The following is a 24,891-nucleotide window of genomic DNA, read 5'->3' on the forward strand; positions in this document are numbered from 1 at the left end:
ACTTCGGGGGGCCAAGGTGGGAGGATTGCTGAAGCCCAGGAATTTTGAGACCACCTTGAGTAACACGGAGAAACCCCATCTCTACGGAAAACACAAAAATTAGCCAGGCATGGTGGCACATGCCTGCAGTCGTAGCTACTCGGGAGGCTGTGGTGGGAAGATTGCTTGAACCCAGGAGGTAGAGGTTGCAGTGAGCCGAGGTTGCAGTGAGACGAGATGGAGATCGCACCACTGCCCTCCAGCCTAGGTGACGAAGCAAGACTCTGTCTCGGAAAAAAAAAAAAAGCAAACTGAGGTAGTGTAGACTCTACCACACTGACGGCTGCTCTAACTGGCTGTCCTGTGTTTGCTTAATTAAAAAAAAAAAAGGGTGGGAGGACTGATTCCTACTTAATGATGAGGCTTGTGCGACCCTAGAGGGCTTGGATGGTGGAGAGGCTGTGAGTGCTGGGTTAGCGTATTTTAAAAAGCAGACAGAATGAGAATAGGCAGAGAGCAAAGCCTGGAGGTCAGATGTGCTGGGGGATAGGGACCCAGGGAGACACGAGGACTCCAGATGACAGGACCAGCTAACAGTCAGAGTTGAGGCGGCCTGCTCAGAACAAGGACCCTGTTGACCTCTTGCCTAACGTGGTGCTAAAATAACATTTATGTTTTGGTCACAATAAAAGACAAACCTACTATAACTAAGCAGCATGCATATATATATATATATATATATATATATTTTTTTTTTTTTTTTTTTTTTTAAACTTACAAAAGGCCAGAGGCCAGAGGGTTACGAGACACCTGAAACACCCCTTCTCAAAAGCAGACTCTGGTCCAGTGAGTGGACAGTTAAAGTCCAACCGCATTTGCATCCTGCAGGCCCCACCCACATCAAGAATTAAGGACCCTGAACTCACAATGAGTTTGCCGTGAGCCGCATCACTTAGTCAAGGTTTACTGATGGCGCCTGCAGTAGGTCAGCACTCAGAGCTGTCAGGTGCAGACCTGGACCACGATGAACAAGGAGATCGGTCAAACGGAGCCAGTAACAGATGGTGCATCTCAGGCAAATAAAACCATCCTCTCTGAGAAAGCCGAGCTCCAGTTTTATGTAAGGGTATGGAAGCATGGAAGAGCTGAGCCGTCTGTGCTCATCAGACCCCACGGGCTTGGAGGACTCCAGGACAGGCTGACACCTGTCATCCCAGCACTTTGGGGGGCCAAGACGGGAGGATCGCTGATCTTGGCTTCTCCTGCTCTGAGTAGGATTCATGTAGGACGAGTGGCTTCAGCAGGGTCCCTGCCCAATCCCAGGTCCTCTCCACCCGAAGCCATCCTTACTGCCTCCTCTGGAAATCCCTTCTGCCCTGGAGGGTCCCTCTCACCGCGTGCTCCCTCCTAAGCCCCTTTGCTGTCTGCACCTCCCCTCCAGAGCCTCCACCCCAAGCTGGCTACCTAGACCTCCGTCCCTCTACATGCAGCACTTACCTGCCACCCCCAACTCCCAAGCCGGCATCCTGGCGGGCCCTCGCCCTGCCAGGCCCCGGACGGCAGCTCCACCTGATGCCTGGAACCAGGAGCAGCCAGGCTCTTTGAGTTTTGCCAGTATCCCCGTGAAAATATTTCCTAAAACGCTACTCTCTGCATCTCAGCTGACAGTATAAACTGTTCATCCCTGTTTTAAACAGCTGCAAGGGACATCACTTCCAGCGTACTGTAAATACTGAGTTAAAATAAAACTGCCATGTCACTCTTGTAAATATATCTATTAGAATCTAGGCACGGTGACGTGACAGCCATGGCCATCTATTTACAACGCACACGAACAAGCTCTTCTTAAGGCCAGAAAGTATACACTTCTTCCTCTAGGAACTCCTATTTCTGTTACTACAAAATGTAAACCCAACGTTATATATTCATGCTTGAAATCACTCTATTGATTCACCCTACTGTAACTTTTTGCAACACAAACATGCATATAAATTGAATTCGTCTTGATTTCCTACAACCATAGGGCTGTGCTAACGTCTCCCGAATCATCACCGCAGTACACTTGTGTGTAGCTTCATGACAGGATTCTGAGAAATGCATTGCTATGGGATTTTGTAGTTGTGCAAACATGATAGAGTGTACATACACAACCCTAGATGGTATAGCCTACTACACGCCTAGGCTATACGGCCCAGCCTATGACTCCTAGGCTACAAACCTGTACAGCACTTAACTAACAGAATACTGTAGGTACCTGTAACACAATAGTAAGTATTTGCTTATCTAAACATAGAAAAGGTAACGTAAAAAATGCGGTACTATCATCTTACAGGACCAGCATCGTATATGCGGTCCACCATTGAACCATATCTCCTTTTCATGGTGTGACTACAATTGGAACACCACTGATCAAAACAGAAATAGTCTCCACTTTGATAAATCATCATCTGATATAAAAGCTGCATTTAATAGAAGAGAAAGGGCTTTTTTCCCCTAATCAGTTCACATAGCATGGACAAATGCTCGCCTCTGTCCCTATTCCTCTTTCTAGAAATGCGAGCACAGAGAAGCTGGTTCCAGAAATAAGGAGACGGGAGCAGAAGGGGCTTGGTCACAGCAGAGTCCCCCAATGCCACATCCTCTTGAGTTCTGAGCCTGAATTCATCAAAGATCAACTTGTCATCAACGATCACCATGAACACCGCTGGTGTAGAGGCTCCCGCAGCTGCTGCAGACCTGTGGCCCACGGGGGAGCCACTCCCTAACACCCTTACATCTGCTGGGACCCCGCAGTTTCCACACCCCAGGGCCATGACTGCAAGAGGAGGGACCTTTCCTTAGGAGGAGCCTTTTGAGGAGCGGACGTGGCCCCGGGGCAGGGTCTTCTCCCACTCTGAGGGAGAGTTTGAAGATGTCTGCTCTACAGGGCCCCTGAATGCCTCAGGTCACCTGCACCTCAGTAAATAGTAGCTCCAGTCACCCACCATGCATTTCCAACCAAACCAGCAGCAGGCCTGCCTGGCTCTGGAACTAGGCTCTGTCCTGCCCCATCTCCCCTTCTGCCTCCGAGTTCTGTGGAGTGGAATCATGCAGGGCCTGGATTCCAGTGATGCCAGCTCCATTCCCCACACACAGCCAAAAGATGCAGACTCTGCCCCGCCACTGCTCAAAGCCCCTCAATGGCATGCACAAGGCAGTCAGAATAAAATCTCTGCCTGGTGCATGGCCCCTGCTGCCCCACCTCCACGACCACACTGGCCTGTCCCATCCTGGGCTCATCCCACCCCAGGGCCTTTGCATTTGCCACCATCTGCCTGGTGGGGACAGGCACCACCGCACCCACCTCCACCAGAGGCTCCCTCACAGCACTGGTCTCCACTGTGGCCCCTCCTCAGACAGCCCCTTCTAGTCCCAGCCCCCAAGTGCCCCATCCCCTGCCCGCCACCTGCCTGCCCTCCTTCCTTTCTCCATGCTCTTCCCATCGTCTTACCTGAGAGTTTTATGATTTTCTGTCTACACCACCTCCACTCACCTGCCCAGAACATTAGGTCCACCAGGTGCAGCCCTCTCTCCATTCACTACAGCGTGGGGCACGTAACAGGTGTTCAGTAAACATTGGTGGAAAGAATGCATGAATGGCCGAATGAATGAATATCTGCCCACACCAGCACTGTGAGGGGAGCTGAGCAGGGCCATCCACACTTTGCAAATGAGGAACGGAGTCTGAAAAATCATTTAAGTCACCGCTCACCATCCCAACCTCTGAGCGCACGGGTGGAAGACACAGTTGCCTTAAATCTCCCTTCAATCTGCAAAATGGCAGGACTGTTCTTTCCTGGCCTTCTGTACAGATAATGACATCGAAAATGATATGAGAGCCACATCCTAAGTGAAAAGAGTTCTTTGTCAGATATAATTATTCTAAGACAAGCTAGCAGCCTTCCAACTACAGTTGATTTTTAAATTTATTTATTTGTCTTCTGGAGAAATAACCGTCCCGCCTGCTTCCAAAATGGAACATTTAGTTTGTTCTTTGCTGGCTACTTTGCGGCAAAAAGTATGAATCACAGATAGAAGAAAAACAAACTATAAAAAAAATGGTGTTTTTACTCTTGAAAATCTAAATTATAGAGCTACTATTTCTTAATCGTTCACCGTGAGGCAGCGATGTCAGGAAATCTGGGGAAGGAGTGAAGCAGTGAAAACGTGGAACACGTGAAAATGTCCGAGCTTGAAACAAAATACGGTAGTGGTGTGTGCACCGGGGTGGGATCACCACCCTTATCGAGTGTTGACATCATTGCATTCTCCAAGGAGAACTGTCACTGCTACCTTTTAAGGTACATCACAAAGCCAGTGGCTCCTTCACATGTCACCCTTCAGGAACCAAGCTAAGTTCTCCAAATTCACTTGAGTCTGGCTTAAGCCAATGTGGTTTTTTTAAAACGAGTGTTGGTAGCTTTAAATACACACACAGGTCCACGTGTCTCTGATCACACACTTGTTTCTACCGTTTTAAACTCCCTTTGGGGACTTGGGGGTGAGGGGCAATTTCTGAGCATTTGTGGGGGAAAAAACCATCCACTACATTAGGGGGTTAAGAAAGGTAAATGGGTGATAACTCTAACCACCAGATAGGAGTGTTTATTTCCATGAGTTTTCATTTCTATTTTCTCAAGGCTAACCCCTGCGTGAACACCTCCCCTCTAGCAGGACGCTGCGCGTGGCCCCCCGTCCCCACCTGTCCGCGCGAGGCGGGCCTCACCTGAGCGGCCGGGCACGCCCCGTCCCCGAACGGCCACCCACCCCGGGTAGGCACGCGTCACCTGTCCATCCACCTCGCTACCTTCTCTCTGCCACCAAAAGGCTTTACGAAAATAAGGCGCAGGGGGTCTGGGAGACCCCATCCCCAGGACTCAGCTTCTCTAAACGCGGGGTTGGGGGTCCAGGGACCCTCCCGTGCGACGCGCATGGGCTGTACCCGAGGGCGGGGGATAACGACATCCCCTGGGGCCTCGGCGACGACGCCGCCCGGCGGCGGGGGCCGCGGGGCCGCGGGCCGGGGGCGGCGAAGACCCTGCGCCGCGCCCACGGGCGAGCGCGGCCCGGCAGCCCCGCGGTCCCGCGCTGGGCCTGGCCGCGGGCGGGCGGGGGGCGCGAGGCAGGGGACGGGGGCGCGGAGCCCGGCCAGGAGCGCCCGCGGCGGCGGGACCCGGCGGGCGGGCGGCGCGCAGGGCGATCCCGGAGCGGCTCCGGGAAATCCAGCCGGGTTTTGACTCCGATCGCCAACGGTGCCCGCAGCCGGCGAATGTAACAAAGAACAGTCGGCATGGCGGCTGGACCGGGGCGGCGCGCGGCTGCCGGGCGCGGGGGGCGGGGGGCAGCGGGCCCAGGGCGCGCCGGGGCTCGCGGGGGCAGCGGGTGCGGTCCGGGGCCGGCGGGGCGCACGCCGGGGCGGGCGGCGGGCGCAGGGCCCGGAGCTTTACCTGCCTTTGGAATGTGCAGAGCGGGATCGGATCCGGACTCCGGGTTGCGATCCGCTCCGGAAACTGCGCAGCACCGGAAGCCGGGGGGCGGCGGCGGGGCATGGCGGGACTTGTAGTCCGCGGGCGGGCGCGGGGGGCGCAGGCGAGACCCTGGCGCGGCCGGGGGTCCTGCGGGTGGGACTGCGGGGCGCGGGCGGCGTGGACGGGGCAGCGGGCGCGCGCGGGGCGGGTCTGGCCGGAGGGAATTCCGCGCGCGGCCCCCCTCCCACGTGGCACGGCCCTGCCGCCCACGCGCGCGGGCAGCTCCCTCTCCACCTCTCCTCGGACGCGTTTCTTGCGGAGTTGGGGAGTGGTGGCGGTGGGTGGGTCGAGTTTTTCTCTAGAACAGGCCTGGGACTTGCCCCCACTCACGGTGACCTCTGGATTTGGCCGGCGGGGCCCTGGGACACGAGCCCTGTGCCCGCGAGGGGAGTCTGGCCTGGCGGGCTCCGCCACGCTACGGGTGAGCACCGGGCCAGCCGCGGACCTGGCTCTCCATTCTTCCCCGGGGGCCTGTGTGGCCTCTCTTGACCCCCTCCGCCAAGTGTGTGTGCCATCACAAAACGTGAGACGGAGAAGGGACAGACTTTTCACCTTAGTCCTGGCCGCCCATATTCAGAGAGGCCGACTGTCTTGTTCATTGCTGCCTGGCAAAAACCTACATTCATAAAGAGAAGTGATGAACCGGGGAAAATGATTTTAAATTGATGCCACAAAAGGGCTCGTTTCCCTCATGTATGTGAAACTCTTGTGAACCAATAAAAATATATATGTATATAGAAAAATGAGCAAAGTGTATGGATGGACAGTTCGTAGGAAACTCAGTGGTTCTTAAGCATATGAGAAGCTATTCAACTACGCTGTAATAAGAGAAAAAAAGTCGCAGTGAGATCATTTTTATTAGATGAGCAAAGATTTTTTAAAACGTTTAATACAGCCTGGACAACATAGCCAGACCTTGTCTCTAAAAAACTTAGCTGGGCTCGGTGGCGCGTGCCCGTAGTCTCAGCTACTCAGGAGGCTGAGGCAGGAGGGTCACTTGAGTCCCACAGTTTGAGGCTGCAGTGAGCTGTGATCGTGTCACTGCACTCCAGCCTGGGCAACAGAGTGAGACCCTGTCTCAAACAAAAACAAACAAAAGAAAGTTTTAATAGCATAATTTTGAAGAAACTAGAGAAACAAGCTCCTTTACGGGTAGGAGAATAAATTAGCGTAGCTTCCATTCAGATATTTGTGGATATCCATAAAAATTCTAAATGCACATAGCCTTTGACCCACATGCAGGAATGATGCCAGAGACGGACTCGCTTGTATGAATGGCATATGTGATCATCACATTTGCTTACATACTACGTGCCATCCCATGGAAAGTGTTGGATGCACCTGGGCACATCCATAGGCTGCAACGCCGGGCAGCCGGAGACAGATTAAGCAAGTGTTGATCTGTGAAGGCTGGTTTCTCTGCCTGGCCCAGCATTCTACAGTGGCTTCCATGTTGCACTATAGTAGGCCATCCCATGGCCCCCCAGACCTTTCTGGAGCATCCCCGGCGTCCACTGTCTCCCTGCTTGTCCCCACCTGGGACTTCACGCCTCCCTCCAGCCTCCTGTCCCTGAAGCCTGTTCCCAAGGCCTTCCGTACTCTATCTTCAAACACTTCCCAGGTTTTCCACAACCTTCTCTGTATTCAGGTCTCCGCCCAACCCCACTCCCACCACCACCACTACAGCTAATGGACATTCCCTCTATACACGCACCTCCAGTGACATCACTCACAGTTCTAAAATGGCCAGATGACTGGTTCTGTGGGCCTCAGGACATGAAACAGTCCTCGGCATATGTGAATAAAAGGTTGTTTACACTAAAAAAGTGACAGGTCCACAGCAAGTGCGAATAACTGAAAGTAAACCAAAGACTTCAACCTCCCCCAGGCCATTTCTCCTATTACTACATACAGCCCACGGCTGGAATTCACTTACACAATAATCGTCATATCTCGTCTTCAAGAGGATTGTCAATGTGTCCACTATAATCCTTCAGAACAATCTAGAAATAATACCTCTTAAGGCAGATTCATCTCCAAAATGTTAAAAGAAAAAAAAAAGTTTTAAAGTGTCAAATTTTCATTATTAACAACTAATGCAATATACAACTTTGAAAAATGGGCAGAAAGAAAGAAAAAACAACTATAAAGGTTGTTATTCAGGAAAATGGAAAATCTGAACATGAACGGTGATACCGGATAATAGTATTGGATCAATGTTAAATTTCCCAAGGGTGATCATTGTATTGAAAGTATGGTAGCCCGTGCCATTCATTGTTCTCACCAAATTGTTCTGAAGGATTTAGGGTGAAATATCGTGATATCTGCAAACGTGACAGAGACCGAGAGAGAGCAGATGTGGCAAAACTGGTGAATCTAGGTGAAGGCTATGTGGGTTATTCCGTAGGTTTGAAATTAAAAATAAATGAGTTGAAAATTTAAAAAACAACAGACAAGAGCTTCCATGGCTATCAGTGAATTTCCTTGTGAACACTTAATTCTTCCTGAAAGATACTAGATGGGATTAAGATGTAATTAATCACTGAGGGCTATGCCCGCAGCCCTGTGGACCGCCTGCCTGCCTTAGATCAGTACTTTTCCAATTAGCGTGTCTCCTTGGCTCTGGTTTTGTTATAATTTAAATACAAACCTACTGCTGTGCAAAGCATGATAGACATCCTCAATCACCTCTCCAGCCACCTCCAGCTTTTAAGAAAAAAAAATTGGCTAATTTTTCTCATAAAGAGGGAAGTCTGATCATCAGCAAATAAGTTAATTCCTACTAAATATGAAACATTGACTCTCACTTCATGTTATTCTCACCCAAAACAGGCAGCATTAAAGTTCAAAAAAGACCATATATCCTTGAAGAGTAACTGCTGACCTTATTCACTGGCAGTGGGCCTTATAGCACAGTGAATGACCAGGTTAGAGACATGCTTCACATTTGCTTACATACCCACAAATTAGGGGATGATGTATCTGGACTATCTAGTAGAACTTTATCATAGGAGTATGTAGATTTTCCATGGAGCGCTGTTGTGTGACTTGAATTTTAGTCTTGGCCCTGCCTCTGACTTCCTCGGTGATTTATCCTGGTTCCAGGGAAGGAGACCAGCCTTTTCCTCATGCTAGTCTTTGGTGGTTTTTAAACATTTGTTTAACTCAACAAATGAAATGTATCATATGCCTGACACCGCTACACCAGTTTTTTTACATATAAAATTGTTAAAAATTTTTGGCCAGGTGCGGTGGCTCACGCCTGTAATCCCAGCACTTTGAGAGGCCAAGGCTGGTGGATCATTTGAGGTCAGGAGTTTGAGACCAGCCTGGGCAATGTGGTGAAACCCCATCTCTACTAAAAATACAAAAATTAGCCGGGCGTGGTGGCAGGTGCCTGTAATCCCAGCTACTCGGGAGGCTGAGGCAGGAGAATCACTTGAACCTGGGAGGCGGAGGTTGCAGTGAGTCGAGATCACGCCATTACACTCCAGCCTGGATGACGAGAGCGAGACTCCTTCTCAAAACAAAACAAAACAAAAAAACATATAGGACCATAGTCTTTAATCTCTCCAATTGACACAGGCAGAGCCAGAGACTCACGGCTGTGAGCAGAGGTTCTCCAGGCAAACAGCCAGTGCTCAAATTCTGGTCTAGCCAGCTGTCAGCTTGGGCAAGTTACTTAACCTCTCTGTGCCTCAGTTTCTTAACCTGTAAAGCTGAAATAGATCATGCCCCATGGAGTTGTTTCAGAGAGTATATGAGTCACTACATATAAAACTATTTGAAAAATTCTTGGCACATAGTGAGTGTGCAATTATTATTAGCTATTGTTGTGATCTCAAGTCTTTCTCTAACTTTATTTATTTTATTGAGATGGAGTCTCACTCTGTTGTCCAGGCTGGAGTGTGTGATCTCAGCTCACTGCAACCTCCACCTCCCAGGTTCAAGCGATTCTCCTGCCTCAGCCTCCCAAGTAGCTGGGATTACAGGCATGCGCCACCACGCCCGGCTAATTTTTGTATTTTTGGTAGAGACAGGGTTTCACTGTGTTGGCCAGACTGGTGTTGAACTCCTGACCTCAGGTGATCCGCCCGCCTTGGCCTCCCAAAGTGCTGGAATTACAGGCGTGAGCCACCGCGCCCGGCCTATTATATAAAAGCTATGCTTGCTACCAAGCTAGACTATAAATTAATACATCCCCTGGGCTTAGTCCAATGCTTCACCTGGTACAGCAATGATGATCACCAGCTGATAACCCTCCTATTAAGGTGCCCAACGTACCTGCACGTCCAACTTTATAAATATCAATGACATTAATATAGACCTATAAATACATAGGCAACTAGTTTTGAATGCCTGTTACAGCAGGGTGTGACTCGCAGTTTCCACTGTGGACAGTCGCACTGTGGAGCTGGGGAAGGCCAGTGGAGGAAAGCTGATGTTTCTAGGTCATCATTGGGAAGGAGGGCCCGGCCTTGGCAGCTTTCTCTCTAGGGGGATCACTGTGCTATGTCAGCCATCCTGGTGTCTAGCCCCCTTTGGTGAGTGATCTGCATTTTAAAAATAAACTTTATTGACATATACACACATCACCCTGTCTTTGTAGGGGTGCTAAGGTCAAAACAGCATGTGGTCATCCCCTCCAGTGTCCTGCTCAGTCCCCAGCACCAGGTCCTGGGTGATGGGGGGTGAGGTGGGTGGAAGCAAAGCTGCTGTCTGTGCTCACGTAAGGGTCATCAGCTGACCTTTGTCCTTGCTCTGCTAGGTGGGCAGTGACTGTACGAAGCCCCGGGGGATACAGGAAATGAGAGCAATGCAGGACAGTGAAGCCTGAGAGCCGGAGGCCTGAACGGTGCCGCTGCAAGCACGCCAATTCCGCAGCCTGCAGAGAAGCTCCTTCGTGGGGAAGGCAGGGCTTGAGTTGGGTTAGACCATTCGAAGAGTGAGTGTGAACTGCTGGGCACGAGGATGCACACTCCAGAATGACCGAGGGTGGTTGAGTTGGATTAATTTGGGCAGTGGAGACGCATTGGCAAACAGTGCTCATCTGGAGGTGATCAGCTTAGGAAAGTTGGTAAATTAGGACAAGCTTGGCCTCCAGCAACTCAATCCAGCCTCCTCCTGGAGCATCAGCACAAAGTGGGTCCCTCTGGCCACACAGAGGAAGCAACAGTTCAATCACTGGGTCCTGAACCACTTCTAACTCCAAACAAGAGGCACTGCCATCACCACCTTGTGGTGCCCAGGAAATGGAGCAGAAAACCTGGAACCCAGCTGGGAAGCATCGGGCTCCCACTAAGGGTCTACACGGTGTCTAGCGAGCAGGCGGGACAGCTGAGAGAAGGGGTGGGCAGTGTGGGGACAGGAGGCTGGGCCTGTCCAGTAGCTTTCTCCAGGACACCAGCTCTCCACGTGCTCTGCTGTCTGGGCACCGCAGGGGGAATGAAGACTGAGGGAGACCACGGGAACTGATGGCTAGAAAGAAGGCACGATGCCTGCATGGGGCCCGCAGGACACGTCTGTGACCCGACTCGACCGCCTCCCTCCCAGAACCACCGTGAGCCCCAGACAAGTGCCGACGCTGTTCCACCTGTGGCTGAGCCAGGTACCTGTCCCCCTCTGCATGCACCCGGGCCACCCACCGGGGTGGGGAATGGACAGTGAAGTCCAAGGATGACCTGATGAAAGGGGCGCTCAGAGAAGACCCTGGGACTTCCAGGACAGAACAGGACTCGGGAAAAACAACTCAGTGTAGTGTTCTGTGTGCACATTTATTTCTTTCAAAGATTGTTTGTGTTCCAGCCACATCTTCTCCAAAGGAACCCACCCAAGCCCGTGTGCAGGCTTGCTGCAGGGCTGTCTTCGGCGTTTAAAGTGCTACTGAGGAATACAATCATTGTCACGTAAGTTCATCACCGCACTCCAGCGTCAGGCCAAACCTTTCCGTGGACCTGGAAAACCTCCCATTTTCTTCTCTTTTTACAATGCAGTTTCGACATAACATTGGTAGAGTAAACAACAAACCACAAGCCTAAATGATGAATGGTGCGCTGCTGCCCAGCTGCTAACTGAGAGAATGAGGCAGTGTATTGTGTTTCGAATGCAAACGGTCATGGACCCAAGGTAACCTGAGTTTGCTCTGCAGGATTCCGCAGGGGCCTTGTCCTGTGCAGGCTGCTTTGGTCTTCGTGTCTAGGCCGGTTTGGGGCAGTGGGGAGAGGGCCTGGCAGCCTCGAGGTCTGTTTTCCGTCGGACAGAGATACGTGTCCTGCCTTCCACCATCCACCAATTTGTACTCTGAAGTTTCCAGATGAAGAGCTGTGAGATTACTACCCAGGAAACACCTGCCTTCGGTGGCCAGCAGTGTAAATTAATCTTTCCCTCTCTGCTCAAAGCAACTTTGCAACTCTCGTCTATAGAGGTGGCCAGTAAAACCCAAGCAAAAATCTAAACAGGCACCAGGTGGCCACTGAGTGGCGACTGGTCGAGTAGCAGTTGGTCATAAGGGATCAGGGCTGGTTTTGAACTCAGACTTGAAACTTGACTAAAATAAAGTGCTCTGTCAAAACTCTCACAGCAAGTTTTCAGCTGGAACAAGGAGATGGCTACTTTTTGTTATTGCTACAATAACACACGCGTGTGTGCAAACACACATAACACACACACACACACTTAAAGCTCCATTTCACTCCTCCACAAAGAACAGAGGCACCTCCTTAAACAAAGCAAACGGGGAAGGGTTGCAAGCTCATTAAAACCAACATGAGCACCCAGTTCCAGAGATACAGACACAATTAATCTTAGTGTTCATGAGGAATCGTTTTTAAAACACAACTGGGCAAAACTTTCATCCAGACAAAAGCCAAAAACAAAAGCCCTCAAGCCACAAAAGCTTGTAGAAGAGGTGAGGCGATAAAGGTGATTTACACATCAGTATTTTTAGCATTTGGTGGATAATCTTAATTTATCTTTAACCTTCACAACATTTACTTTGTCATAAATACCCTACACCACGAAAAAACAAACCTGCATAAAACAGCTTGGAAAACAAACATTCACAGTATCAATACAGCCCGTTTCTCACGGTGCTACCCTGAAGCTAGCCGACGTGTTTCCTTTGCCTTTGCTTCATAAACTCCCTCCCATGTTGGTGTTTTCTGTAACTTCAGAAAAGGCCATTGGATGGAGACAATGTGAGCGTGTCTACAGGAAGCAGAGCCCTAGACCTTGGTATTCGACAGTAAGCAGCGCTCATGGGATTCATCTGGAAATGGAATAGTTAAAAACTTTTTTTTTTTTTGAGAGCAAGAAGGCTTAATATAAAATCCTGGGGCCAGCCTGGTGGCTCATGCCTATAATCCCAGCACGCTGGGAGGCCAAGGTGGGTGGATCACCTGAGGTCAGGAGTTCGAGACCAGCCTGACCAACATGGTGAGACTCCATTTCTACTAAATACAAATAAATTAGCCAGGTGTGGTGGCGCGTGCCTGTAATCCCAGCTACTTGGGAGGCTGAGGCAGGAGAATCACTTGAACCAGGAGGTGGAGGTTGCAGTAAGCTGCCATTGCACTCCAGCCTGGGCAACAGAGTGAAACTCCATCTCGAAAAAAAATTTTTTTAAATAAAAAAAAACTTCTGATATCCTTGCACTTGAATAGAGTGCACCTGAATTCCAAAATCAAATAAAAAAGAACAATTAAAAACTTCTCATCAGTGTCTGAAATTCTGACACATAATATCCTCTTGGAATTCTTATATATGTCTCAGCCTCTTTTTACCACATGGCAAAGAGCAGTAAAACTTCAAGTAAAACATTAAAGTGAACATCTGTCCCATCTGTCCCAAAAGACTAGCAGTGATGCCTGACTTTGGGGACAGAAACTTGGTAGTATTCACATATTTTGAAACTCCAGGTGCTTTTTTTACAATGATTAAAACTGGAATATAATTTTTAAAAACAAAGCAGGTTGAAAAAGTCATTTTAAAGTCACTTGATAATTCCTGGAACACCTAAGAAGTTTGTAATGCGCATTTTAAAGTGAAATTCCTAATGTCGTTTTCTAATCTCTCTCTCTAAAAAAGAAGAAAAAAAATCCTATAATTTTGGTTTTTATATAGGTTTTTACTAAAAAAGAAAAAATCCTATAATTTTGGTTTTTATATAGGTTTTTACTAAAAAAGAAAAAATCCTATAATTTTGGTTTTTATATAGGTTTTTACTAAAAAAGAAAAAATCCTATAATTTTGGTTTTTATACAGGTTTTTACTAAAAAAGAAAAAATCCTATAATTTTGGTTTTTATATAGGTTTTTACTCACCAGTGGCTCTATTACCCCCAAAATATTTAATGTTTAAGGATTAACAAGAGGCTACGGAAGGAAGCTTGCCCATTTCCATCTCCATGACAGAAGCCAAGCTTTCATAACAGCCTTTTACATGTCTTTGGAGAAAAGTGAATCATATTAAACTGTCAAAAACTTCACCCCAATGATGACTGCTCTTTGACCAGCATGTCTACTGGAAGTGGCACATTCAGAAGTGAGATCTGTGAATGAACTGAAATAGAAAGGCAACTGATGAGGAAAGCGACTGGAATGATACTTAGGGATATTCAGGTTTGTCATGTTTTCCACCAAAACAAACCCAAACAAGGGCACCCCAACCTGTGTCCAAGAGGACTGTTCACAGCAAACTTCTGAAGCGCTCATAGAAGGAATGTCCTGCGAGTTTGGCCCATTGGTTATTAAACTTCCATTCCTAAGACTGACACCTGAGACACAAAATAATTTCCTCTATTGCCCTAAAAAGACTTTGTTTTGGCTACTGGCAGTATTTGGCAAAATCCATGTATGTGTTTGGTTACTGTGTTCTACGAGCGGTCACGTATGGCTCCTGACTTCATCTGACAGGCCTGCTGTGCTCTTGTTTAGCAAGTATGACAGGCAGGAAAAAAAAACCTGGATGTCAACTGCTCCACTAGCATTATTAGAGCTTTTAACACGATAGAGAAAAATGTAAAAACCATGTGAGAATATATATATCTTCCACTTGCAAGTAGGCTCAAAGTAAACTTAGAAAAGTGTTCTGCATACTATGCATAGGATATAGTTAGTGTTCAAGTTCTATGGCTAATATCAAAGGTAGATGACTTCCTACATCTGTCGTAGCGTCTCCATTCTTATCAAAATTTCTCTATGTATCCAAAATCCTGCCTATGTTCCACTTCCCTGTACTCAGGGCCAGCTGCATTTTTTATTCCAAGCAGCAGATGAAGAGAGGTGACCCATCCTTTCCATTCACAGTGACAGCACAGGGGGGCACGTCCTTTTTGTGACATGGTCCAAGCATGGACCCAAAACAACACTTGTTAGTGTCGAATAGGTAAACTGAGTCCCTCAAACCTGCCCTCCACAATCTATTAGAGCATATTATTTCACTTATAATGTTCATCTCCTTCTAATATTGAACCCTAACCCTTAGCTATGAGCACAGCCCAAGCTCTGCAGCTGTCAAGTCTCATTTAGCATCTGGTGGCAAGTTGGGCTTTTTCGTCCTCTCTGGGAGAAGCCTCCTGGCTGGAGACTCAGATTTTGTTTTCCCTTTAAATGACGAGATGGTTGGAAGAAACCCAGCAAGACAAGCGGGGCATCTGGACATCCGGCGGACACACTGGCTGCGTCCTGGTGAGGGTAGTTAACGCGGGTGCACATCTTCTGGCTTGGAGGTGATGACCTCAGGCCCTACGTGCAGGGCTCCACGGGGGCACCATTCATGGTGTTCTTGTTTCTGTGCCTGGAGAGCAGCTTCTTGTTCAGGATCCTGGTGAGGGTGATGCCTTTCCTCCGGGAACCCTCTGGCTGCTCCAGGAACACAAGGTCATTGTGTGACTGACTCATGCCTGGGTCTTTCTGTTGATGCCGCCGGCGGAAGAACAGCTTTGCACCTTTCCTTAGAATTCCTCCTGGAAGAGGGAAGCACAGGGGCTGGTCAAGTGGGCAGGGAATGAGGGGCTGAATGACTGGTCCAATGGGACAAAGGGAAAAGGAGGCTCGAATGCCTCTAACGAAGGGCCAGTTTACTACTTCAATATGCTGTCACTACCTGCATGAGAAAAACAACTGGGATCTGGCTTGTACAAAACGAGAGTTTTCAAGATGAAAAGGAAACGAGATTATAACAGTAGAAGCAGTAAGCCTGAACTATCACTTGATATCCCTTTCTAAAGCCGATATTTATATTCCTGAATTTTTTTTCTTTTTTTTTTTGAGACAGTCTTGCTGTCTGTCGCCCAGGCTGGACTGCAGTGGCGCGATCTTGGCTCACTGCAACCTCCACCTCCAGGTTCAAGCGATTCTCCTGCCTCAGCCTCCCAAACAGCTGGGATTACAGGTGTGTGCCAGCATGCCTAGCTAATTTTTTTGTATTTCTAGTAGAGACAGGGTTTCACCATGTTGGTCAGGCTGGTCTCGAACTCCTGACCTCAGGTGATCCACCCCTCCCTCAGCCTCCCAAAGTGCTGGGAGCTGGGATTACAGGCATGAGCCACCACACCTGGCTTATATCCCTGATTTTCTATCAGACCAAATGGAGGCAGACAGCTATTGCCTCGGTTGGGATACCTGGGTCCCCTCTGTGCCACCCACTTCCCCTCATTAGGAAGGGTGTAGGTGGCAAAGCAGTACTGTGTCCCAGAAAGGATGGTCACACTCATAAAACCCAATTAAGACCCTGAGAACAATGGTATTCACTTTCTTAGGAATGTTAAATAATATTTGCTCTTTTGGGAATAAGATTTTATTAAAAAATAATTCCAGATCCTATCATATTAGGCTATGCCATCTGAAGTTTGTTACTTGGGCATATTTGGCCTACAAAACGTCAATTTTGTGTGGTTCGATGTATCTGCTTACAGATAGATACAGATCTCTATATACAGATATTTACCTGGCTATAGATATCCATCAGATAGTAGAATATGGAATAGAAAAAAATTAGCAGCAGCAGCAACAATAATTTCAACAGCAATGATTCCTTAAAGATCAAGTACAAGCTAATGTAGTGGGTGCAAGAGCCCACTAATTTGCTTTTTCACAAATTAGTTTAACATCCTATTAACCAAGGCTGGCAAGGTCGAGGGAGTAAGCATTTCAGGCCAGCCTGTGAAATTCATTACCGCTGGCATGTAGGTGGTAATGACTTTGAAAGAAGACAGGTCTGATCATCATGAAGAGGAGCTTTATACCTAATGTGATAATTTATTCCCTTTGTGATAGGCATATCCAATAAACATTTCAATAGCCATGACATATGCAAATCGCCACCCATGTTGAGGAGGTTGAAGGAGGGCATGAAGAATATCAATTCCCTCTTCTAAATGAAATGCACACCAACAACTGTGGCATCTGAGGGCAGTCGGAGAACCCTGACCTAGACCTGCCTATGAATCTTTGTATAATCAAAGCCTACTATGGGGAAAGAAGCATGTGCCCCTGAGCCTGACTTCAAGCAGGAACTACTGTGTCCCATCTGCTCTGCCCAGGTTACAGGACAGAAACTGAGAAGATGAAGGGCCGCAATGGACTGAATTTAATTTGATCAAAGCGGCCATAATTTTTTAAAAACTTGACTCTCTCAACACAACCAAATCACTTTTTATGACGTATCATTTGGACATTTTTTACAGTGATCTAAAGTTAGGAGCCTGTGTGCAGGGGCTTCAGGGACTGCTGGAAAAGGAATGAAAAAGGCGGGTAAGTAGTATCAACGGTAAATGATGTCCCTGTTGTCCGCAGGCCTAATGGCACACCTGTGGGACATCAGTGTCAGTTCCTGGAGTGATTCACGTCCCTGAAAAATGCAGCACATCGTGAAAAACCAGCCATCAGCAGGGTGTGTTCTGACAGGTGGATAATGACCCCCAACTGGACATGACTTTGGAGTTTGGCCAGTAGGGCAGATACAGTGGTGCTGATGTGGCTAACTGCCTGGTGTATCAGAGGGCACCTGCTGGTGAAATGCCCTGGGCATGGTGATAGGGGCTCCCAGGCAGAGGAACCCCCAGCTGTCAGGGGGCTCTGAGCTGACCAGGTGACCTGAGGCTGGGGGATGAGGGGGCCCTCAGTGGTGTTTCTGATCTATAGGCACCTGCGCCTGCCTTGAAGCTCTGCTTTAGGCTGATCTTGGAGGCCCTGAAGGGCCTATGGACAAGGGCTCCCAGGTGGAACAGGGGAGAGGAAGGGGTGGATCCATCAGCTTCACCTGGACTGCTCCAACGTCACCCCCTTCACTTCTAGGGGAAATGGAGGCCTAGGGGAGGGAACACCAACCCACCCCCCGGGGTCAACCACAGACCCAAGGACTCAGAACCCCCAGCAGTGAGAGGTTCCCTCCTGCTCCATCTCCAAAGTCCATTTCATAGGCGTCCCTGCACTGAAGCTGGCCTGGCGTCTGGATCCAGGCCTGAGGTATGAGCAGGGACAATGTTATGGGCTGAACTTGGCTCCCCCACCCCCACCCAAATTCATATGTTACAGTCCTAATCCCCAGTACTTCACAGAATGTGACCTTATTTGGAGATGGGGTCCTTGCAGAAGTCATCAACTTAAAATTAGATCATTGGGGTGGCCCGTGATCCAATATGCCTGCTGTCCTTATCAAAAGGGGAAATTTAGACACAGAGACAGACACACAGGGGAAGACATTGTGAAGGGTCACAGGAAGGATGCCACGTGAAGATGAAGGCGGAGCACAGGGTGATGATTCTACAAGCCAAGGAACACCAAAGGTTGTCAGCAGCTGTCAGGAGCTGGAGAGGTGGGTGCAGTCTCTCCCACAGGGCCTCAGAAAGGGTGGCCCTGCTAGCACCAGCAGCTCAGACTTCCAGCCTCCAGAACAGGGAAAGAATTGGCTCCTGGTGTTGCAAACACCCAGTTTGTGGTACTTTGATACAGCCCTGGGAGGGGAGGGGGCGCATTTGGCTTAAGGATCCAGGAACGTCCACCATGTCTTCCTGTTCAGTCCTTAGAACCCAGGCAGCAACATGGAGGAGTGGAGGCGGAGAGGACAGTGGAGCAGCATCCTCAGCCCCGAGCCCTCCAAACAACAGGCCTCTAAGGACAACAGGCGTGCAGGCCCTTCCTGGAGAATCTGGCATGATGGGGGTCCAGGGACACCGGGCATGAGCATTTTTCAAAAGTTCCCAGGTCTTTTGAACATGCAGCTGGGATTGTCCACTGCTAGCCCGGGTCTGGCCAAAATGCCACTAGTGCTTAGAGCACCCGGAGGCCACAGCCGACAACGCAGGAGCAGGCCAGGGCCAAGGACACAGGCACCATACCTGCTCTCCTGCATGCCGCTGCTCATGCTCCTTCGCACTTCACTCTGGGGGCCTGCAGACCACAGGGCTGTGTGGGTAGAAGCTGACACAGCCCACCCGCAGGGCCCGGTGCCACGCCAGAGACGCGCGGTGTGCCCAGGTTAAGAGGGAAGTGGGTGTGGAGACAGGCAAGGCACGGCTGTGTTCAAAAGACCTTAGAACAGGAATAGGAGCCAGGCACGGTGGCTCAGGCCTGTAATCCCAGCACTTTGGGAGGCTGAGGTTTGGAGAATCCCTTGAGCCCAGGAATTGGAGACTAGCCTAGGCAACATAGCAAGACCCCATCTCTATTTTTAAAAAATAAAAAAATTAAACTTTTTTAAAAGAAATAAAATGGGATATGTACATTTTCAAGCAGTTATGATAATTTACGCAAGTGAAATTGTACTACAAGTGCCTAAACCTGGGAGGCTGAGGTAAGTGTTTTGCTTGAGCACAAGAATTCGAGACTACAATGAGCTATGATCTTGCCACTGCACTCCAGCCTGGGTGACAGAACAAGACCCTGTCTCTCAAAATAAAATAAAATAATAAAAATAAAAACTGCCTAAAATTCTAATTCTTGGCATATTAAGATGAAACAGCAAGGATTGCAGCCTGCATGTAAAAAGATGGTAGACAAGAAAGATTTGCACGGCATGTTTGTTTTAACCCCACTCCGGGCTCCAGTCTGTTGTCTGTCCATACCCTGAGGGACTAACTCCTTTCAGTGGCAGATCCCTGCCCCAGGGAGCTCTGTGCCTCTTCTTACACCCTACCGAGAGGGGCTGGTACCAAGGTTATTTTCTGTTCTTCCATCTTCACTCACGCTCTCCAGAGCATGTCTGCTGTTTTGTTAAATTTCTTTTTTTTTTTTTTTTGAGACGGAGTCTCGCTCTGTCGCCCAGGCTGGAGTGCAGTGGTGCTATCTCAGCTCACTGCAACCTCCGCCTCCCAGGCTCAAGCGACTCTTCTGCCTCAGCCTCCCAAGCAGCTGGGATTACAGGTGCACATCACCATGCCTCGATAATTTTGTATTTTTAGTAGAGACAGGGTTTCACCATATTGGTCAGGCTGGTCTCGAACTCCTGACCTCGTGATCCGCCCACCTCGGCCTCCCAAAGTGCTGGGATTACAGGTGTGAGCCACAGCTCCTGGCCTGTTTTGTTGAATTTCATAGTTCAACATCAATGCCAGAAACCAGATTATGGTCATATGTGCCCGTGTGCAAATCTTCCTGAAATCATTTGTGTGACTTGCACACTTTCCCCTAACCTGATAATTTGTCACAACTTCTAGGGGGATGGCATCAACTTCTCGTACAGGGCACGGTCATGTGCGGGTGGGGACTGAGGTTTGCAGTTCTGTAGACTGGACCCTCAATTATATTCCCCAGCCGCCTCTGAGGAAGGAGGCCTGATCCCTACCATTTTTAGGGTTGCTTTTGGTCACTGTTTTCCTACCTATAGGATTTTAAGACAGATTCCTCAATTAGCTATTTATGTTTGCTAGACTCTGTAGGGACAAATGAGGAAGCTAAGGTTTGGAGAGGTGGCTGTCTGGGGTCGCACACTAATGGGACGGGTGTGTGACATTGTGCTTTCTGGCTCTGAAGTCCATGTTCCCAGGCCCTGCTCTTCCATGCTGCTAAGGACGGCGTCTGAGAAGTGGCCAGCCAGGTGTCTAGAAAAATGGGCAAGTCTGTGGCCCCTGGGGAGGAGACTCCGGAGAGTGTGGATACATCAAAGCCCGTGGGGTCTCATGGAGCAAAGCCCCCTAATCCTGCAAGGACTCGGGTGGGATTCCCAGAATGAGTTGCGTCTCCAGAGAGGCATGCAGGGGGCAGGGGAGGAGGATTCCAGCCATGCAGACTCACCTCAGGCAGTGTGTGACTTGTCAGCCATCAATGTGGACAGAGTCTACATGCGGACAGAGGCCATTCCATTCCCTTTCTCAATAGCAATGGGAAAGCCTGTCTCGACTTGGAAGCAGATTGTTCACTATCACCTTTGGGGTAAACGATGCAGGGAGAACAGGGCCCCCAGATTTGCCAGTGCACACTAAATAGCAGCCCCATGGTGGTTGTGAGGGTCGAGGCTGAGACAGGAGCACACTCTTGTCTGCTGGGCAGTAACCCCATATGGAATGTACCGGTCTGCCCACCTCCACGAGCAACACCTGTGAGGTGTCGCTGTGTCAACCTGGCCGCAGCACCCGGAGATTCAACAGAACACGCACTGAGGTGCGGCTGGGAAGGCATTGTGTAGATGTGGATAACAACTCCAGCCAGTGGACTTTAAGGAAAGGAGATTATCCTGGAGAATGTGGGTAGGCCTCATCCAATCAGCTGAAGGCCCTAAGAGCAAACACTGGTTTTCCAGGGAGGAGGAAATTCTGCCTCAAGAATGAAGCATCAGCTCTTGCCAGGGTCTCTGGCCTGCTGCCTGCCCTGCGGATTTCAGACCTGTCAATCTCATGAGTCAGTTCCTTAAATATGTAACCTATGGGTTCTGCTTCTCTGGAGGACTGTGACTGATCCAGTAACTGATGGTCTGGATCAAGCAGATCATCTGCTTGACTTTGAGCCTGCAGAATGTGTTGCCCTTTGCTGATAGTGAAGTTCACGCTACGGTCAACAATAGCCGGGGCCATGTTGATTGCATGAAGCCTGACTACTTGACTCCAGGCTACCTTCTCTACGCCACCAGCAAGAAGCGAGACTTAGACCTCACCCGCAACCTTCAAGATTCCTGAAGATAATTTGGGGAGTGGTTATGTGAAATTTGAGGCAAGTAACCAAGATTTTAAATGGGAGACAGGGAGAAGAAGAAAAGTCTTTCCCTGGTTGTAACAAGGTTTAAAAAACAAATCACAAGAAGCCTGAAGTATAAACAAATACGTGAAAGAATTTAAACATAATTAAATTATAGCTCTAATGTCATAAATATTTCCAAATGTATTCCTATTTGTCTCTACAGAGTCTAACAGACATAAATAGCGAATTGAAGGTTCTGTCGTAAAACCCAGCAGAAAGAAAAACAATGACCAGAAAAAAAAACAATTGTCTTTGGCTTCCCAAGAACAGCATTGGATTTCAACTGGAACCACAGATGGTCCGTTGATAGAAGCGACTACTTTTTAGCTCTGGAGGACGACAAAGGGAACCAGCTTCTTCCTGTGGGGGTCACAGCGAGGTCGCCTGGCCACATCAGGTACCAGAGCGAGCGCCCTCACCTGATAGGCGCTGTACAACCTCAGCCACAGCACTGTCAGGAGGAACACGCGGAACTAGCAACCTAGGAGGGTAAAGGCGGAGTGGGGAGGGAACACGAGGCAGGCAGGTCGGCCGGCTGCTGAGCTACAGGCTGCACTCCTAGGACGTCTACGTGTAATTGAAAAAAATAAGACAAAAATAACTTACTGTGCAGGCAATTAATTCTGGTTGGCATAGCGATCCTCTTAAGTTAAAGGGAATGAGCATGAGATGAAGAGAAGTAAGAGGCAGAAAGAATTATGCAAGAGCAACATCAGAGTGGACGTGGGTAAGGGTTCTGAGCCATCTACAGACACCACACGCACACAGGACGCCACTGTGCAGGATATTTGGCAAGGTTTCTTACTGTTCCAAGTTTTTTTTCCCAAAACCTCCCTTGAAACTTTTGTGCTTACTTGTGGTAACACACCCATAATATACCCTCTTAACCATTTCTACCTGCATAGCTCAGTGGTGCTAAGTATATCCACGACCAACTTCACTGATCTTTTTTTAAACTAAAAGTAAATAAAAATTTGGGGAATACATTTCCTGTGCGGGCTGGTTTCCAACCAGCAGAACCTCAGGAGGATTCTAAATACACAGGCACTCTCAGAAACCGAATACAAACTCCTTAGCAGGACAGAAGATACAGGTGGTTCTTAAACCAAAAAAAAAACAAGCTTTAGTTTTTAAAAAAGACACCCTCTATCACCAGTTTTGAAAAATGTTTGGTTGAAAAATGAAAATGACTTGGCACCCATAACACAGAATCGTCTCAGATTGTGACAGCATCTCACAGAGATGCTAATTACAAGTCTCTTTAAAAGCACTGGAAGGAAACATTGAAAACTGCTGCCAAGTATGTCCTGTTCAAAAACCTGGGGTCAATGAGGTAGGGGCGTAGGAGTGAAACGCACGGCACGGCTGAGCCTCTCTGCTGCATTCCCAAATGCCGAGCCTCCGGCAAGTTCTGAGCCTGCGTTGCAGGTGGCCAGCCCCAGCCCCCAGCACACCTGCCCGACACCCAGTCCCGAAAGGGTGGACCCCTCATCCACCTGGCCCGTGAAGGGAGAGGAGCAGGGTGGGTGACACAGCAAGGATGGAAACCCAGGGAAAGACCTCCCGGAAGGGAAATCAGACAGGGGGAGGGAGGAGGGGCTGTGTGAACACAGATCTTTGCATGAACAGAGTGAGCGAGGCTTGGCATTTCAGAAGGAATGAGGAGGGCGGACGGGGGGTTGGGTTCTGCCAGGACAAGAGGAAACGGGCCATCGAGTCAGGTAAGGGAGAGGAAGAGCTACCCCACCCTGCACCCATGTTTGTCCTGCTTCGCCCAGCACTCACTGTCTACAAGACAAAGAATAGGCCACAGGTGTGTGTGTCAGGTGACCAGGTCACCTTTGACATAACCCAAGCCAAGGCCTCTTAACAGGAGCACAGGAGCCTGTCACAGAGGTCAGCGTGCAGCTTACAGCCCTCAAGTGCTCTGTGGAGGGGGGTCCATGCATCAAGCACCCCAAGGCCAGGCAGTGGGCAAACAAGAGTCCAACGGGTCTGAAATCTTATCCAGGAAATTTCCTCCTTCTCCCTTTCCTCTTCTAACTTTCCATTTCCCCCAACACCTATCACGACTCTGCACTGGCAAGGAGGGGGGCATGGGAGAGGGAGGCCGCCGTGCCATGGCTGAGGGACACAAAGCAAAGACAGGGAGAGAGGGGAAGAGGACAGACTCAGACAGTCCAGCCCACGGCAGGCTGTGGGCTTTGGCACCAGGGACATTTGGGACCAGAGCATGCTGCACTGTGAGGCTGCCTTGTGGGGGCGTGTCCTGTGCACGGCAGGGCGCTGAGTGGCATCCCTGGCCTCTATTCACTAGATGCTGACTGCACCCCAGACTCCCAGCTGTGACAACTAAGGTGTCTCCAGACACTGCCATATTCCCTGGAGGGAAAAAGTGCTGGGCTTGAGAATCACTGGTCTATGGCATCAAGAACAGAGGACAAAAGGCAGCGACAGCAGCGCTTAACAAAGCTCCCCCAAGGAGCCCCATCGATTTCCCGACACAGAGGTCTCAGGACGTCCTGAGATTTCCGCTGAAAGCCTTGGAGCCCCACACAAGAGCCAGAGCCAGGAGTTAATGCTGAGCTTCACCTGAGCTCACGGCTTGGCCTGCCTTGCCCCTAGTCCTGTCTTCTGCACCAAGATGTCCTTTTGTCCCCCGAATGGTGGAGTCAGGTGGGCGCAGGCAGTGGCCATGCTCCTCATCTTATGGAGGAGGATGCTGAGGCTCGGTGAGTCTCACATCTGGAACGGACCCCAAGCCCCTAGACTATATGTCCTTAGCAAATACATTCAGGTTACTCATGCCAAGGCACTGTCTCGGCAAATCTGCACATGCTTAAGGAATTTATAGTTTTAAAGCACGGACTTAGGGCTAATGGAAGCAATCAGTACTAATGAAATGATCACCTCCTCACCACCCACATATTAAGTTAACCGCTTCATTATTCCCAGGAGCTTTTCTCCCTGTAGAGCCTCCTAGGGTCAGGTGGTGAGGTCTGGTTTTGTTTCAGGTGCAGGGAGACTCTTGACAGGCACAAAGGAGCAAAGATGTCCATATCGGCAGTGGAAGGAGCCCCAGGCTCTGCCTGGCCTTGCTCTGAGTCTCTGCGGCCCATCATTGTGTACGGCTCTTGGTAACCCCTCGGGAAGCCAGGTGGAGCGAGCCCGGA

General features: G+C 49.3%; 2 protein-coding genes across 11 annotated transcripts in view; both read right to left on the reverse strand.

Annotated features, from left to right (window-relative positions):
• Window positions 1-5,542, reverse strand: part of PRDM15 (PR/SET domain 15) — an 81,210-nt gene extending 75,668 nt beyond the window's left edge. For 3 of the 10 annotated variants that reach the window (XM_055105197.2, XM_034947866.3, XM_034947865.3), the window contains exon 1: window positions 5,466-5,542. The gene's annotated coding sequence lies outside the window, so the exon portion shown is untranslated. Of the gene's footprint in view, window positions 1-905; window positions 3,238-3,511; window positions 4,815-5,465 lie in introns of those variants that run through there. The other 7 variants (XM_063601418.1, XM_063601417.1, XM_063601412.1 and 4 more) reach the window with 5 other exon arrangements.
• Window positions 5,543-11,301: 5,759 nt separating this feature from the next.
• C2CD2 (C2 calcium dependent domain containing 2) overlaps window positions 11,302-24,891 on the reverse strand; it is a 68,908-nt gene continuing 55,318 nt past the window's right edge. The window contains exon 14 of the mRNA XM_014343203.5: window positions 11,302-15,510. Coding sequence (XP_014198689.3) covers window positions 15,290-15,510 — 221 coding nt within the window. The 3' untranslated portion in view covers window positions 11,302-15,289. The remainder of the gene's footprint in view (window positions 15,511-24,891) is intronic.

This window comes from Pan paniscus, chromosome 22, assembly GCF_029289425.2.
Source record: "Pan paniscus chromosome 22, NHGRI_mPanPan1-v2.0_pri, whole genome shotgun sequence".
Lineage (NCBI taxonomy): Eukaryota > Metazoa > Chordata > Mammalia > Primates > Hominidae > Pan > Pan paniscus.